General features: G+C 37.1%; 1 protein-coding gene and 1 long non-coding RNA gene across 2 annotated transcripts; both read left to right on the top strand.

The window, feature by feature from the left end:
- Positions 1-859: 859 nt before the first annotated feature.
- Positions 860-2,117, top strand: LOC143416966 (uncharacterized). The gene is made up of 4 exons (XR_013097206.1): positions 860-960; positions 1,074-1,124; positions 1,209-1,265; positions 1,380-2,117. It is a non-coding gene; the product is annotated as an uncharacterized LOC143416966 (long non-coding RNA).
- A 7,874-nt stretch (positions 2,118-9,991) lies between these two features.
- LOC143412356 (Fc receptor-like protein 5) lies at positions 9,992-15,283 on the top strand. Its single transcript, XM_076882116.1, has 5 exons — positions 9,992-10,118; positions 12,878-12,913; positions 13,116-13,382; positions 14,719-14,985; positions 15,108-15,283. The coding sequence occupies exons 1-5, from the start codon at positions 10,082-10,084 to the stop codon at positions 15,281-15,283; spliced, it is 783 nt and encodes a 260-aa protein (XP_076738231.1). The 5' UTR covers positions 9,992-10,081.
- Positions 15,284-17,248: the final 1,965 nt, after the last annotated feature.

Raw genomic sequence — 17,248 nt, 5'->3', positions numbered from 1 at the left:
AATGGACAAATCAATGTCTCACAGGAAGGACTCTACAGGTGCAGAGGAGGAAGAGGAAACCCAGTTTACTACACAGAGGACAGCCAAGAAGTTCAGATTAACACAACTGGTGAGTTTGGATTCAGCAACAATGTTGAATAGATTGATGATTGAGGGTTACTATGAAGGTCAAACAGCATTATATCTCATGGTAACCTCTTTGGCATTGTAATAATGTTCATATTGGAAATGGTTGAACATAAATAGTCATGTAAAATGTGGAGTCTAGAGAATCAGTGTCAGGAATGTGATCCAAGGAGAGGAGACTAGGTGGGATTATGAATGTGAAACAATCATTTTCAGCAAATCTCCAAATCAACATAAATTCACAATTAGTTCTGTAGCAACTCTACAAGTAAGACTGCAAGTAGTGTAGAACAGGAGTCACAACATGAAACCACAGAGCAGAGTCATGCTGACAGTTTCGGACAGGAAACAGAAAATCTCAATGTAAACATCAGTTTTTGTTTCTTTATATTAAGATTTCAGATCCAAAATCTGACATTTTCTAGTTTCAGGTTTTGGATGTGAAAGAAGTTCATTTATCGTTCCGTTCATCATCGGACTTGTTAGTGGAATTATTGTCGTGCTGCTGCTGATGTGTTGCTATAAACAGATAAAGGGTGAGAGATTTTCTGTTTGACTTTTTAAAGGAAAAATAATTTATTTTGATGCTGTGACACTTTTAAACAAACTGATGTAATAATCTTTGTGCTTTTTACAGAACCCTGTTGCAACAGGTTGGTGCAGCAGTTTATTTTCATTTATATAACTTCAAATGAAGCTAACTTTGAATTATTCCTCATTAAATTTTCATTATTTGTTTCAGTCTCACTCAGTCTCAGAGCACCAATCAAAGCTCTGCTTCACAACAAACATCCAACCAGAATGAAACTCAGGTTTACTCCTCTCTTCTTCATGGTGAGACCAGAAATTATTACTTTTTTCTTTCTCTTTAGAAAAAAAAACATCTTTTATTAAACAAAAACAAAAATAAATATTTTTTTTTCTTTCTTATTTTCAATGACTTGTAGGTGATCTTTCAGTCTATGAATCAATCAGAGGCTCTGGAAACACTGGAAGTGGTACAAACAGTATAAACTTTGATAATAGCAGAGCTGTAAGAAATGTAAATATTTATTCTGACTGATCAAACTTCATTATTTCAGCAGATGAATACAACAACGTCACATCTGGATTTCAGCTTGAAGGTCTTGATAAGAGGAGTGAGTACAAGAAACATGAAATGTAATAATTGGTCGAATGTTTTTGTAACTTGTGTAATTTTAGAGGAAGACAGTCTCCATGTTATTAACTACAATAATCCATCATCACAACAGGCAGACATGATGGCACAGAGGAGAGCTCTGACTACAATAATGTGAATCCTGAATCAGCCTCATGTACAAATGTGAACTCTACACACACTGAATCATTAGTAATCAGATTACATGTGCAGTAAAATGTGTGACATCATTGTTAAAGTTTCAAAGTTTTGTGGAGCTGATGAGCAGAATCACGACTGGTTTTAGTTATGTTGTGTTTCTGTTGTGGTGTCTGAATAAAATAGCGAGCCTCTTAAATTTGCAGTTCTGTGTGATTAAAGAATGAAAGTGTAAATTAAAGGTCAGAAAGCATCATCACATCTCTGGCACCATTTTGCAACAAATGCATGTTCAAATACATTTTTACCTGTATTTAACTTTTAACCCAAATACCTATGTATTCTGATTGTTTTAACCACCATACCAGTGCTTGGTCTTAAACCAGTTTAGCTTAGTAGCTCACAAATACATGAAAGAGGCATGTGTATGCTGGCAGGGCAGGCTTAGCTTTAGCTTTAACATTCTCAAAATCACTTTTTAGAACCAGTAAACAGTCATTCTTCACTGCCAACAGCATATTAACATTCATATTCACAATATCAGGATACAACAGGGAGCTTATTCAGCTAAACGTCCTGAAACAAGTGCAAAATAAAACCAAAATGGCGCCCGCGGCTGGCTAGGCTTCGGCATTTTTCCAGTCCTTCTACTTTATAAAACGTAACAAATAACAGGGTTTACCCACTGATTTATACCCCCACATTTAGCTGTGTTTCTTATCAATATTTTACAATGTTTTAATATAGTTTTACCGCAAAACAGGGAAATGATAAGACAGAGGCTGTATCCCAATTCAGGGTCTGCAGCCTCAAAAGCTGCATTTTAAGGCTAATTACGTCACAGCGACGCAACAAAGGCTGTCCCAATTCAAAAGCTGCTCGAAATGCGGCCCTCAAATGCGTCCTTCATTTCCCTGAATTTTAAGGATGTGGCTGTCACTACCCGATCCGTACCAGAAACCCGATTGGTACCCGGCATGCGCGAAAGGTGTCTACTTCCGGTCGAAGCGTTTTACGATAGTTACAGGTCAGAGTATCTGTTAAGATGTTAAGAATAATAAGTATCTCTTAAAATGTTTGCAATAATCAATCATTTCAATATAATGTAGACAAAAATGAAAAATAAAAAGATAGTTATGGATCAGGACTCACCGATCCTTACTGCGCATGTGCAAAGTACTCCCCAGTGTACGAGGATACTGCCACCTGCTGACCGAGTGAATGAACCCTATTGTAAACCGAATTAGCGTCATTACAAACGTGTGTTAAATTAGATTTAGTGATAGTCGAGTGTGTTTAATGCCTGTCTGTGTGGAGAGGATTGATTGGAATAGTGATGATGATGTCTGCTATCACTGTCAATTGTCAGTAAACACTTCATCTGGCTGATGAATCTTCACGTGACATGTTACAAAGTCTGTATTACTAACTCTGTAATTAGGCGCCATTCTTCTTATTTTACGGCGCTGTTGTTCAATCAGGGAACGCCCTCTGTTGAGGAGAAAAGCATAAATTTGTTTATATACGAATTATCCATTGTTTAACCCTTTAAAGCTGGTCGGAGCGGACACGCTCCATTTTGCATAACTATTTTTAAATCCCGGTAGCACTGCAACCACATAAGCTAGCGCAATAATTTTTTTTGCATATGAAACCGGAGGAGTTGTACTTACATCTGATGCCATCAGCTTCCTTCCACATAAAGCTTTGCAAAAACTGCATAAAAAGCACTTGCAGGAACAAAAACATAATATTCCAGAAACACGCTTTGCCGATCCAATCAGCTGTTCGTAACACTTCCTACGTCGATCAGCGTGAACTATCACATGACCGCATGACCTGCCCGAAACCGGAAGTGACGTCATTTTGCGGAAATGTAGTTTTTTACCATCGTGGCCTTATGAGCCTATACTTGTGTTTTTAAAAGTTATGTTTGACTTTATGACTTTCTGTGTCGTTTCTGGGATGCTGAGGACTCATATTGCACTGCTGGAAATATTTTATTTTGATGCATATGCTGTTATTTTGAAAATTTGCACTATAATATATTTTTTCGTTTTTCCTGCAGTATATGAAAATTCGTGTATCTCAAAAATAAAACTATGAAGACACTTAAAATAATTTTCCTTTGGTGGGAAACTAGTTTGTGCAACTTTTTTGTATTTACAGTTTTGAGGGATAAGCCTCTTAAATTTCGTTAAAAAATCAAAAACGATTTTCAATTATTTTGTAGTTTATTGCACTTTTTTGCAATTTATGTAATTACTATGCACTTAATGCAGACATATTATTAAAATTTGGGCTATAATGCTTGTATTGATGTATAGCAACTTGAAATGCTCCAAAAAATGGCTCTACAACATAAAAATATGCTATAAGCCCTGGCGGACGTGGTTCTATGGTAGGTCTTAAAGGGTTAAAAATTAAGTAAATTAAGTGTTTAAGTTCATCTCTGAATGTTTGTAAAGCATTCCTATGTTAAGCTTAACAACCGATATGTGGAGCGCCGACGTCTGTTCGTTTTCATGGCCTGACTCTGCATTGTCAAGTCTGACTGTACAATGGATAGACTCAAGTTTTACTTTGCAAAACGCAGTGTTGCAGGCTAAACAATTTTTTTGTGGTTCAAAAACACTATGAAAATGACTTTTTTCATACTTACCACTGGATGTCTATTTATGTTGAGCTGTAAGTATAAAAGCGTCCATTCTACAAGTTCTTGTTTTTTGTTTGTTTGTTTTTAAGTTGTTGAATGCAAACATTATTTTGTGCTGATATCACACATTTTTCAGAACCAAAGAGTTTTTGGAATCTGCATAAAATTGCATTTTAAATTACTTTTTGAATATTACTTAAATACTTACATTTAAAGTTCTGCTAATAGTTTAAATAAAAAGATCCGTATTGCTGAACTGTGGAATATTTTTGGTGCAGAGTATGTTTTGCATACAGGTATAAAAGAATAGCTTTAGTGTTTTCTTTTTTAAAACTTGACTTTTATTGATTATAAAATACACTATATCGGATTCATATCAGTATCAGCAGATGTCCAATTTTATGATATCAGTTTTAGACATTTCTACTCAAAATCAACAACCTTCGTTTTTGACATGAAGAACTTTGGAGCTGTTGGACACCAGAGCAGACTGTTTTTGACCTCTGTTTGTGTCACTTGGAGAAATAAAGAATACAGTAGACTTTTTGATTAATGCAAAAAAAAAAAAAAATTAAACAATGAAACAAAAATACAGTAAATCCAGATCTACTAAAAATACAGTTTTGAGAAACAATATCAAGCATTAAAAGATCAAACTGGAAACATAGAGATGCAGCATAATGTTTTTTGTTCTTCTGAGCAGGCTCCAATGCCTGCATGTCTGTCAAACTGTAGATTATGATCTATTCTGCCTCAGGCTTATTGTGAATCTACTGAAAAACATCATGGTTTCGAGTCAGGCTACCTAGAAAACAGGAAATGCAGCTTGTGGTTTCAGCCAAAAGGGGTCTGTTAAAACGTGCATAGAGCAGCGTGCAGCAAGCAACAGCGAGTTGCAAAAAGCACAGTGGAAGTTTCACTTTGATCTCTGTGTGGATGGCACATGTTTATGTTTATGATTTATCTGTACTGAAATGATAGTAATAATTATCACTGCTACATGTAAGCATGCATAACATTCAGTGAAAACGGATCAAAAACTGTTGTCATGATGACACATGGTGGACTACTGATAAAAACTGTGTGGGCATCAAGAGAAACTGTGCAGAGTTTGTTTCCCACATTGATAAGCAACTGCCCTCAAAAGTCTCTGCATTGACATGATGTAAATGCTCATAGAAATCTCAGTTACATGTGTCTGTGTTCTTAGATCCCTTCTGTTGAACTCTGTAATAATGATTGATAAAGAGAGAAGCTCAGCTGTCAGCTGATCACCACCTGATGGTGAGTTGGATCAGATGGTGGGAAAGGATGCTAGACAGGCCTGATACACCATACTGTGAAGTGAGGGTGTGCTGGGGGCAAGGTCTTCAATTCTCCCCTCCAGCACAGTTTTGATAGCATAGGGTTTCGATAGGGAGACTGGGGACATGGGATTCAAATAACTTATGCTCTGCATCAGAACTACTGTATTAAATTGTGGCTGCAAAGTGGTTGTTGCCTCTCGTGATGATCCACGAACCAAAAGGTGGACACCTGAGGTGCATGGAGCCATCAAGTTAAAGTGGTGGGTGAAGTTGTGGGACGCAGGAAACAAGTGATAGGTACCAACGGGCCAAATGGTGTGTGGCTCTGGCAGTGGCTGAAGCAAAAACAATAAGGCTAGAGAACGAGACTTATTGTCATCGCCAAAGTGATTCTGGAAAACCCCTCAGTCAACTCAGGAGGGAATAGCGGTGCTCTACTTACACAATGTATAGTCCAGGTTCTGCTCACTTAAACTGAGGATACAGTTAACCAGTAAAAAGAATACTTCTACCTCTACAGTAGCTCTGTTTTGAGCTCCGACAACAAATTTGCTAAATTGTTATTTGTTTTAGGAAAAAAAAGAACAACAAAACAAACAAACTACACATTACAATAAAAAATGTATCATGTGTTGGTAACCGTTCAGAGTTAATTCAGTCATATTGCTGGTAATACACCACAACATCTTCTGATGGGGTGTTATACATGCAATTAAATAGTTTGGAAAGAGGGCAGGACTTTGTAGAACTGGTTTTATGGAAGTATACAATATACATAAGTATACATAAGTTTACAGTTTATTTCTTTAGTTTTATGAAGGATGTAATTCAAAACATTTGTAAGTTAAATACTAGAAATGCATACTTTACATTTCCACATGGTAGAGTTACATAAACTTGATCCACAACATGCAGTTTTCAAAACAAACCTTTTTTTTTTATTGCAGCTTTAAAAAAAACAAAAATTTCACATCACATATTTGGATTCTCTTAACTATTTTTTGACCTTTAGTCAGATGTTCAGGTCTAGTCTGTACGTTTATGTCCAAGTAATACAAATAATCGTTTCAGATTAAATGTGTTAGTACTTAATGTTACTTTGCTATGCCGTCAGATAATAAATGTAACTGTGAATGTAAATGTTGTCTTTAGATTTCATCTTAAGCTTTAGCTTCAGTTCAGCCACACAGTGAGTCATTTCCTGTGTTTCGGGTCACAGCCAAATTTAAAACATATTTCCAGCACAAAGTGAGAACATTCACAGATCTATTCTGAGGTTAAGTGAGCTTTTTCACTTTAGTGCTGCATGATAATATTTAATCTAACAGTCAAATATATTTTATATCTTTTTATGAAGTATGGAGGAAGGATGTTAACATATTTCCTGTTGTAAACAATCAAAAGCAAATACTACAAAGATAAAAAACTCTAACAAAGGTGAGACTTTGATACTTCATAAGTTAGAAACCCTGTGACTATTTAAACAGCAATAAAAATACACCTGTGATTTCCATTATCCAACGGGCATTAAATACATAAATAAAACATGCTGTGAATCAGACCTTTCTCAGTTTCATACCTGCCACCTCAGTCTGATGGTCGGCATCACAACATAAAAACGTAAAGAATCTCCAGAATGACTCAAAAATCACATTTTTAGTTTTAAGAAAGATGAGAAGGGTATAGGAAGATCTGTGCATGAAGAACAAATTAGATTACAACTCACCAGAGCGGTCTTCTATATGCAAAATACAGTATAAATGTGAGGTCAAGCTAAAAAAAAAAGGAGAGAGAGAGAACGAGAGAGAGAGAGAGAGATACATCAGACTAACAGTTACTTAAAAAGATAAATAAATAAATAAATAAATAAATTAATTAATTAATTAATTAATTAATTAATTCTGTCTCAGACAGTGCAAAGGGCACTGCATAAGAACATATATATATATATATATATATATATATATATATATATATATATATATATATATATATATATATATATATCAAGCCAAATCAATGTATATATGTATATATATATATATTTTTTTTTAGGGGGAGCAACAATACTCGTATCAATATTGAACCGTTCGATACAGTGTTTTTGGTTTGGTACGCATATGTATCGAACAATACGAAATTTTTATTTATTTTATCAACTTTTCTTCTGACAATGCTGTCTGTGTTGAGCTCTCAGTGGATCTGCGTTCGACTACTCCGCCTAGGCTGCACTATCGAGTGCAGATCCACTGAGCGCAGCACAATCTAGCAAGACAGAAGATAAGCTCGTTGCAACATGGCAACTGCCTCAACGCTACCCGAAACTGAACCTCCCCCACCCTTATTCAGATCTAGCGTTTGGAACTATCTTGGTTTTCATGTGAAGCATGACCCTGATGGTAAGCACGTCATGGACAAAAGTTAAACAGTATGTCTGATGTGCCACGCAATGCTCAATTGGTGGGAACTAGTGCGTTAGCGCAGTTAGCTTGTTAACGTGTTGACGCCGTTGTTTCAGCAACATTAAATTTAAAAACTGTACGTTTGAGTTAAAATATATATTTATTATTTTAATATATGACAAATTAAAAAAGCATGAACATTTTTTATATCGAAAAAATATCGAACTGTGACACACCCCTAATGTATATATACATTAGGGGTGCAACGATACACAAAATTCACGATTCGGTTCGGTTCGATACTTTTGTGTCATGGTTCGATATTTTTTCGATACAAAAAATGCTCATGCTTTTTTAATTTGTCATTTAATAAAATAATAAATATATATTTTAACTCAAACGTACAGTTTTTAAATTTAATGTTGCTGAAACAACAAAGGGATAAAATAATAAATCTATCTGATTGAGGAATCACTCATCTTTGGAAAAGAGAGTTTATTACAGAAAAATTTCTCTTTCCAAAATAAAAGCTATACTATACGCTTCTTCTGGGCTATATTCTCAGGAGCATATTAAACATATCAGGTCCCCATGAGGAGAATCATGTGCTAACGGCTGTCTAAATGACTCGGGTAAAGTTTGTAGCATGCGTGCTTGTTGTTTTTGTCTGCTTCCACTTGTCTTTGCACTAGGATGCTGTCGGAGTAAATGTGCAGTCATATTCGTTGTGTTCCCATTAGTGCTGTCAGCGTTAAGCTGAATTGACCTTAACGCCACAACACGGCAAATCTCCGTTAACGAGCTACCACGGATCGCCCCGTGCGTGGGGCTGGACGGCCAACACGTTAACGAGCTAACTGCGCTAACACACTAGTTCCCACCCATGTAATTGAGCATTGCGTGGCATATCCAACGTACTGTTTTACTTTTGTCCATGACACACTTACCTTCAGGGTCATGCTTCACATGAAGACCAAGATAATTCCAAAGGCCAGATCTGAATGAGGGTGGGGGAGGTTCAATTTGCCATGTTGCAATGAGCTTAGCTTCTGTCTTGCTAGCTTGCGCTGCGCTCAGTGAATCTGCGCTCGACAGTGCACCCTAGGCGGAGCAATCGAACGCAGATCCACTGAGCTCTCAACACAGACAGCATCCTCAGAAGAAAAGTTGATCAAATAAATTAAAAAATGTTGTATTGTTCGATACATATACGTACCGAACCGAAAGCACTGTATCGAATGGTTCAATATCGATACGAGTATCGTTGCACCCCTAATATATATATATATATTTATATATATATATATATATATTAGATTTATAGATGGCACCATACAAAACCTGACAGAAGAGGAACATTGCAGCTTAAAAGTGTTTCACTTCAAGAATGACTTGAGAGTTTTCAAAGAAGAAAAAGGCAAAAACTGACTTCCTGACTTGAAGGAAAACAACACATTTATATATCATAGAGAAAGACATGAAACACAACATGTGAAAGAAGCGGATATGTGTTTGCAATGGACAGGAAATGTACTCACGTCAAACAACTGCTGTAGTCAAAGCTACAGGTACTGTTTGAGGTTAGTGTAACAGCGAAAGAAGCACAGAGAGATGAAAATCTGATCTTATCTGGTTTAAGTGCAGCTTCTATTTCTGCATTTATTATTATTCATACAAAACACTTTGTGATCGTCTGCATCACATCAGAGTGAATCAGAGTCAGTGATGATGGCAGACTTTGCTCTGCATGACGGGGTTATTCTGTAAGTACATTTCTGTCGTTGTTTGAATGGCACCAATTTTGATAATTCATTCAGTCAAGTTTTAAGACATTCATTTGTTAATTTATTTTAATCTCCCAGTGTGTTCAAATTAATTTTCAGAGGCAAAAACACATTTAATTAGTTCCAGCAGTTTATGAGTGCAGGTGGAGAGGAGTTTGGTTTTACTGTTTAGATTATTTATGGATAATTATTATCTTTCATTCATATATATGTGCGCTTGGAGGTTTGTAAATATTTATTAAAATTATACATATGTGTAATAAAACGTACTGTCTGTCTGTTATTGGTCAGTTTAGTCTGCATATTACAGGCCTTTTCATAAAAATCTGACAGACATGGTCAGACCTTGTTAAGTTGTTATTTCTGTGTAAAAGGAAGGAAGCAGAGAGAAGTTTTAAAACCTCTTTGTTTCCTTCTCAGCTCTTTGGTATCTGCTGTGCTGCTGCTTCACTCTCTCTCTTTACAGAAAGTTGTAGAAGTTTTCAGACGTGTCACTGCTGGATGTGAGGATGGGAGCCACTTTGCTCTGTGAGCTGGGCCTATTCTGTGAGTACATCACTGACTCCTATTGTTTGATTCATACTGATCCATAAACATGTTTTAGTAAGAAGAACAGAGCATCAGTCATTTGTACCATTGCAGGTCATGTGATCAGAGGACTCATGTTTGTTATCAACATGGTTGTTTGTAGACTGGATTAGATTTGAGTGCACTGACTCAGATCAGAGTGGAGCTGGTTTAGTTTATCTAAGAAAGGTTTGTTTCTCCATCAGTGATAATTTGATGCATTTTGTATTGTAATATAAAATGTAACCAATCATACTAGACACTGATAAGACTCCAAGCAATTTAAGAAGCTTGGTTAGGAAAGCGACTTGAGTTTAAACCCTAATGGCATTTGTCCCTTAAGAAGATCATAAACTGACTATTTATTCTATTTATATGCCTCACACAATGAGGAACTGTGGAATGCCAGGACTGCCAAAATGAATTAATTAAATACAACGTTAAATAATTAAGTAAATGTGTCAGTAATTAATAACAATTTAAATTAATTAATTAAATACATATTTATGACATATTTAATTTGTTAATTATCAACACATTTAATTAAGTATGTATATATTTCACATTTTAATTAATTATTGACACATTTAATTAATTATTTCATGATGTATTTATTTCATTTTGGCAGTCCTGGCCCTAGGGGTCAGGACTGCCAAAATGAATTAAATGAATAAATTAACTACACGATTAAATAATTTTCAGCGCCCAGTCTCACCGCAAAGTGTGTGATAAAGTTAACATTGTTAAAGTTAACATCAGATCTTTGTGCTTTTTGTTCAGTAATCATCGTGACCTGTGTATAAACGCATAAACTTCATTAACCCTTGTGTGGTGTTCGTATTTTTGTTACTCAGCCAGTGTTCATGGGTCTGGTGGACCCGCTAGAGTTTTGGCTTTCCAAATTAACACTATCAAACAATTTTATGTTAAATTACTCAACAGATGTTTACTTCATCCCAATTACAAGACATATGAACAGCAAACATGGTTAATTTTTTCCCTTTACCTTTGTTAGATCACATTTATGAATTAATGTGCTTCTCGTTTTTCTTTTATATAAAATGTTATAAATAAATCAGTTATAATCAAGTGGAGTGAGTGGAAAGACACAACACACTTACACGTGAAAAAATAATTAATTGTTTAATTTTTCTTTTGAAAAAAACTGAACACGGGTCTCACAGACCCGAACACCATACAAGGGTTAAAAGAGATAACGTTGGTGTTTCAGTCATGTAGTAACCATTAGCTTTAACTGTACAAAGCTTGTTAGACACTATGAAACACGTACAGACCTTATGCTTTTCGACAAATATTTTTATTGTGAATATTGATCATGAGGGTAAACTGAAAGCTCACTTTGCTGCCTTGCAGCCCTGTACACCTCAGAGCGATGTCAGCATATCCAGGATATCTTCAGCGCTCTAGCACACATCCTGCTCACCTGTCAGCTGTTTAACACCTGCTGCTTATTCAGGAAACGCCCACGTTACCTGGTGATATTCACTGTTTAACGTGGGCAGCTAAAGTTCAATATAACGTAATGTCGTCACAATATTGTGCACAAGTAAATTAGTTGTTTTTTTTTTAGTTCAGAGCTGCTGGTGCTTGTGTTTCCCTCACAGTGACTGACCTGGGTTACAGACGACAAACACAATTTAAACCGAGAGCGATGGACACCTAGAAAACTACAGAGCACTTTATCAGCGGCTGATATCTGGTCACTGGCACACAGCTTTAAAACGAATGAACACTGGACTTAATTTACTCAGGTTCTGTCTGCTGGGTCATGTTTACTTCACTGTTTTATTTAACACTGAGCAAATCGGTTTGGCTCAGATTAAAGTTACGTTTCATAACTGCATAGTTTTACTGAAGTTTAATGTCACACTGGAGCACGTTATGTTAACCCAGGGTTAACAGTGTCGGTAGTATCAAACGAATAAAATGGTCATACGAATCTAATTCACGGGTCATATTGATATTCTAGGGCCATCCCTGTAGACTGTTTGATGGACTGCTTGTCTTCCTGTTTGTAACCGCCGCCTGTTTTTTAATAAAGATTTGGATTTCTGACTTCAAAAAAAAAAAAAAAAAAAGATATTCTAGGGCCAGGACTGCCAAAATGAAATAAATAAATACACCATGAAATAATTAATTAAATGTGTCAATAATTAATTAAAATGTGAAATAAATAAATAAATAATTAAATGTGTCAAAAAACTATTAAATGTGTCAATAATTAATTAATTAAATACATATTTATAAATTCTAATTTTAATTAATTAATGACACATTAAATTAATTATTTAACGGTGTATTTAATTAATTCATTTTGGCAGTCCTGGCATTCCACGGTTATAAAAGGAGGATGATGTGCCAAGCGAAACAGGCACTTTGTGAGGTGCTGAGGCTGCCAGCCCCCCCCCCCCCCCCTCCCCACACGCACACCCCAGTTACCTCTAGAGACTCTGATTATGACCCTTCACTTGATATGTGACTAGGGTGTTAGCGCTGACACAGGCACTGGCCGCTTCCCTACATGTGAGGTCAAATACACGACCGCTGCCGGTTTTCTGTTGTGTGTGTGTTTTGTGTTTGCCTCTGTTAATAAAGCCCAAACCTTTGACACTGACTGGGGCTGTCTCTGATGTTACCTCCTTACATCCCTAGGCGATAACAGCCACATTTGAGTGTCTTTAGTTTGATAATGTCTGAAGTTTCTGTCTTTATTGTAGTGCTATGTACGCTCCTCTGCACTGGACACGCTCAAGGTGACTGAGAGGTTTTCACTTTTATTTAATTTATTTGTTAAATATTCATCTTAAAATACTACATAAATCTTAATTACAGTTCACATGTGTTTTATATTTTTTATTATTCAGTATATGAACAGTGTATGAACGTACTGTCACAGATTGTGTCGTGCATAAATGTTTTTCAGGTTGTTAACTTTGTGGTTGTGTTGGATTCTAGATGCTGTGCTAACTATTGAACCCAGCTGGTCCAATTTTTTCATTGGAGAGTTTGTTACCTTCAAATGTGACATGAATGAAGGAAAAGACACTGACTGGGAATACAAAACCAACAAGGATGGTCGAGAATTAATCCGCTACAGCACAATCAAAGAGTACACATTAGAAATTAAATATTCAAGTCACAGTGGTGAATATCAGTGCTCTGGTCGCATGAAGGGATCATATTATACAAAGATCAGTAACACTGTCTCTATAACTGTATTAGGTAAGTCCTCAATGACCAATAATGTGATGATTCATGTTGAAAATCATTTGAATCATAAAATTCTGACATTTAATGAATATTGTCACTGAAACTTGTTTTTTTCTGATACATTGAAACTAGAAACTTTAACAAGAACTTCTGTATTTTACTGGTTACTTTGCTCATAGTATACACAGTATTACAAAACTCACAGACTGTCATTCATTATTACTAAACGTGTGTATTTTAATGTATAACAAGAATAACTGTGGATTAAATTAATTTTAAATAAGGAGAAGAAGAAGCATCAAAAGCTTCATAAAATTTAGGGTGATGATGTTTCTGTTGTCTAAACCTGAAACTAGGCAGATCCCTCTGAACCCATCATTGTGTTTCCTTCAACAGTGAACTGCATTAGTTTACATCCAGTGTGACTTCTTCAGGCCTGAGCTTGGACAAACATTTATACTGTGTTTATTTAGAGATCTACAACCTGAATTACTGCAGCTCTGTCACCATGTTGAGACAGAAAAATGGCAAACATTTGAAATGTCTTAAACTGCTAGGAAAGAAAAAAACAATATAATGAAAACATGTCTGTGAAGGTTCTCAGTCATCCAGGTCATCGTAGTCTAAGGAGCTTGCAAAGAAAAGCGTCTGGACTTTTTTAGGTTGCTTGAAGACGTTTCACCTCTCATCCGAGAAGCTTCTTCAGTTCTAGGGTAAAATGTTGGAGAGTCCCAGATTTAAACCCCGTGGGAGTTTCCCCCCAAATGGCTTCTTTCACTCCTCTTTCAAACCATGACAGATGGTTTGTGAGCAACCATCTTTGAACAGAGGCGGTGGTTTACGACACCAACTGTGTGCGATCTATAATCCAGTTTTGAGATCCCTTCCCAGACACCTTAACGCCCACTCACATCCTGGGCCATCTGATCTCAGGAAATCACATGATAGGGTGGGGCCAGGTTTCACAATGAGCTCACCCAAAACCTTGGCTGAATGTGACCCACACCCGCTTTCACACCTTGGCTCATGTGATTAGGTAGAGGATCATCAGGGGTTCTTTGTCCCTCTTTGGGGGGAAACTCCCCCGGGGTTAAAATCTGGGACTCTCCACCATTTGACCTTAGAACTGAAGAAGCTTCTCGGATGAGAGGTGAAACGTCTTCAAGCAACTCAAAGAAGTCCAGACGCTTTTCTTTGCAAGCTCCTTAGAATATAATGAAAACATTTGGAGATTTTGTTTTGTTGGAATTTGAGTCAAATGAAAAAAAAAAATCTTTTAAAATTTAGGATTTTTTAAATCTTTATAATGGATCAGGTGTACATTGTCCTCTCTTCTTTTTCATAACAGCATATAGACCCAGGGCCACACTGACAGCAGGAACCACAATCATACCAGTAGGGGGCAGTGTGACACTGACCTGCTCTGTGCAGAGCTCTGATGGATGGAAATATGAGTGGTTCAGACGAACCCAAACAACCTTTGAAGTTCCAATAAGAGGTCAACAAAACAGAGATATCAGAGTATCTCAAGGAGGAATCTACAGCTGCAGAGGAACAAGAGGAAACCCAGTTTACTACAGTGATAGAAGTGATGATGTCACTGTTACGATAACCTGTGAGTTCAGTCATTTAGTTTGAAATATACATTCACTCATGATTATCAAACATACAATGTTAAGTTTTCTGTGTTGATTTCATGTTTCTATTTGTATCTCAACTGTTAATATGTGTAAACAGTTTCCAATAAAGTTGTTGTAAAACAACAACCCAACTGGCCTCAGATATTCAGAGGTGAGACGATCACTCTGACATGTGAGGTGCAGGAAGGAGGTGAAACCACACAGTGGACACACAATAATGATGTGACATTCAGAGTTTCGGAGTCCAGCCGTGGAACCTTTCACCTGGTATAGTGACGGCAATACTACCCCGATGCTACATCACCTGAGGACAATAATTACAGAAATAAACAGAAATACAAATACTACTACTACTATTACTAATAATAATAATGATAATTTCCAACAAATAGCAGCAAATCTACAATTTTTATAAGAAAGAATAAGTCATTCTGGCCTGTGATCTCATAAAGCACTGCCATTTGTTAAAATAAAACAGACACATGACTGGGTTTAATACAAAGCCAATCAGATTTGGAGCTTTAGTGAAAATATTCAGGGTTGGAGCCACACCAGCTTGAGGGCAAAGCAGCAGATGGAGGAGAATCGAGGGAAGGAAGTCAAAAGAAAAACATCAAAATAATATTACTGTTGATATGACTACTATCCTCACCGCCACCATTCACCTACAGTAGGAGGCTAGCATACTGAGGTTGCCTTTGATGGTACAAAACATTTCATGAACATTGTTGTGTTTGTTGGGGAGAAAACTTACAAATCTACAGTACAGCACTTCAGAGTCACTGCTAGCAATCAAAGATTTATGTAAATTTGACAAGCTGAATGCATTCTGTACAGGAGACATTGCACGAGATTGACTGACAATGGTCTACAGGCAATCAGGACGCAGAACACAATGCGCTGAAAATAAAAAATAAAAATAAAAAAGCATGAAAGCTGCACAAAAAATATCCGCGAAACAGAGGGGCACGAAAGTTGACCCGCGTTATAGCGAGGGACCACTGTACCGTACACAATAGAATAGAATAAAATAAAATACTATAAACAATAGAATACAAATGCTATATACAACTGAGTAAAATACAATGTTGTCAGAGAAAGAGAATTGTACTTAGAGTTATTGCACATGTGTGGATGTGTGTGTTTGGTCAGCTGCAAAGTCTTTGTTGTGGAGTGTGACAGCAGCAGGAAGGAAACACCTACATCTGTCCCACATTGTGGGTGCCACAGCCTGCCACTGAAGGAGCTGCTCAGTGCTGTCAGAGTCTCCTGCATGTGGTGGTTATTAATGTTGGGAAGGTTACTTTTAAAATGTATTCCACTACAGATTACAGAATACATGCCCCAAAAATGTATTTCGTAACATATTCCGTTACGTTACTCAATGACAGTAACGTATTCTGAATACTTTGGATTACTTAATATATATTCATGCTGTTTACAACTACATGAATGTGATTTATTACTATTACTGAAGGTCTGCAGCTCCAAACCGTAGTAAAGGGACCTCTGGCTTATATGTCAGGTTCTGTGTCGGGCTCGTAGCCGAAAAATAGCTTTACTTTGTTGTCTGGGTCAAGTTTGCTAGCGAGAGACAGAGAGAGGCGTTGAAAGACTGCTCCAACGGAACTTATTGTTTCGGAGGAAAACACGAACACAGTGTACAGTCGAGTCTTAATAGCGTACTTACAACCGGGCTCGTCAGGCACTCTTCTTGGCTGCAGTGGTTATTATTATATTTACATGCTTCCAGCTCCCATTTCTGCTCGATGACAACTCGTACTTTTCCACTCTCCTTTTTCTCCCTCCTCCCCCTCACAGACACATAACGGGTATGGCAGTCCACTCTCCTTGCTGCACGGACTACACTGTCCATGAGGCTACATTCTTTAGGGCTATGCCTGTAACACTCTGCCTATTAGCTTAGCACAACAACAACAAAAAAAAGGTGCTCTGTCACCCAGGAAAGATAGTGATGTGTCGGTCGCGAACGAAGCAGCTCTTAGAGCCGACTCTTTGAAGTGAACGACGCGAGTCGTCTCCTTATCGCGAGCCGTGGTTTTTTTTTCTTTCTCTCACCCTCTCTCTCGCACTTTTTTTCCGCTTCACTCCGCACGCGAGCCTTGTGCTTTGCTGGGAAGTAGGGGGAGGGGCAGTAGTTACACTCCCAGTAGCACAGGAACAGAGCGGGAGGGAAAGAGAGCCAGGGACAATAACATCAAATTAGAAAGGCATAGC

This window comes from Maylandia zebra, linkage group LG3, assembly GCF_041146795.1.
Source record: "Maylandia zebra isolate NMK-2024a linkage group LG3, Mzebra_GT3a, whole genome shotgun sequence".
In the NCBI taxonomy this organism is placed as follows: domain Eukaryota; kingdom Metazoa; phylum Chordata; class Actinopteri; order Cichliformes; family Cichlidae; genus Maylandia; species Maylandia zebra.
The sequence above is the reverse complement of the archived record's forward strand: the minus strand, read 5'-3'. Positions and strand labels throughout refer to the sequence as shown.

Bases quoted from the DNA above. Each gene is read 5' to 3' on its own strand.
- LOC143412356 (XM_076882116.1), top strand. From the start codon at position 10,082: ATGGGAGCCACTTTGCTCTGTGAGCTGGGCCTATTCT. The intron at 13,383-14,718 runs GTAAGTCCTCAA...TTTTCATAACAG, and splicing joins TGTCTCTATAACTGTATTAG to CATATAGACCCAGGGCCACA. The intron at 14,986-15,107 runs GTGAGTTCAGTC...ATGTGTAAACAG, and splicing joins TGTCACTGTTACGATAACCT to TTTCCAATAAAGTTGTTGTA.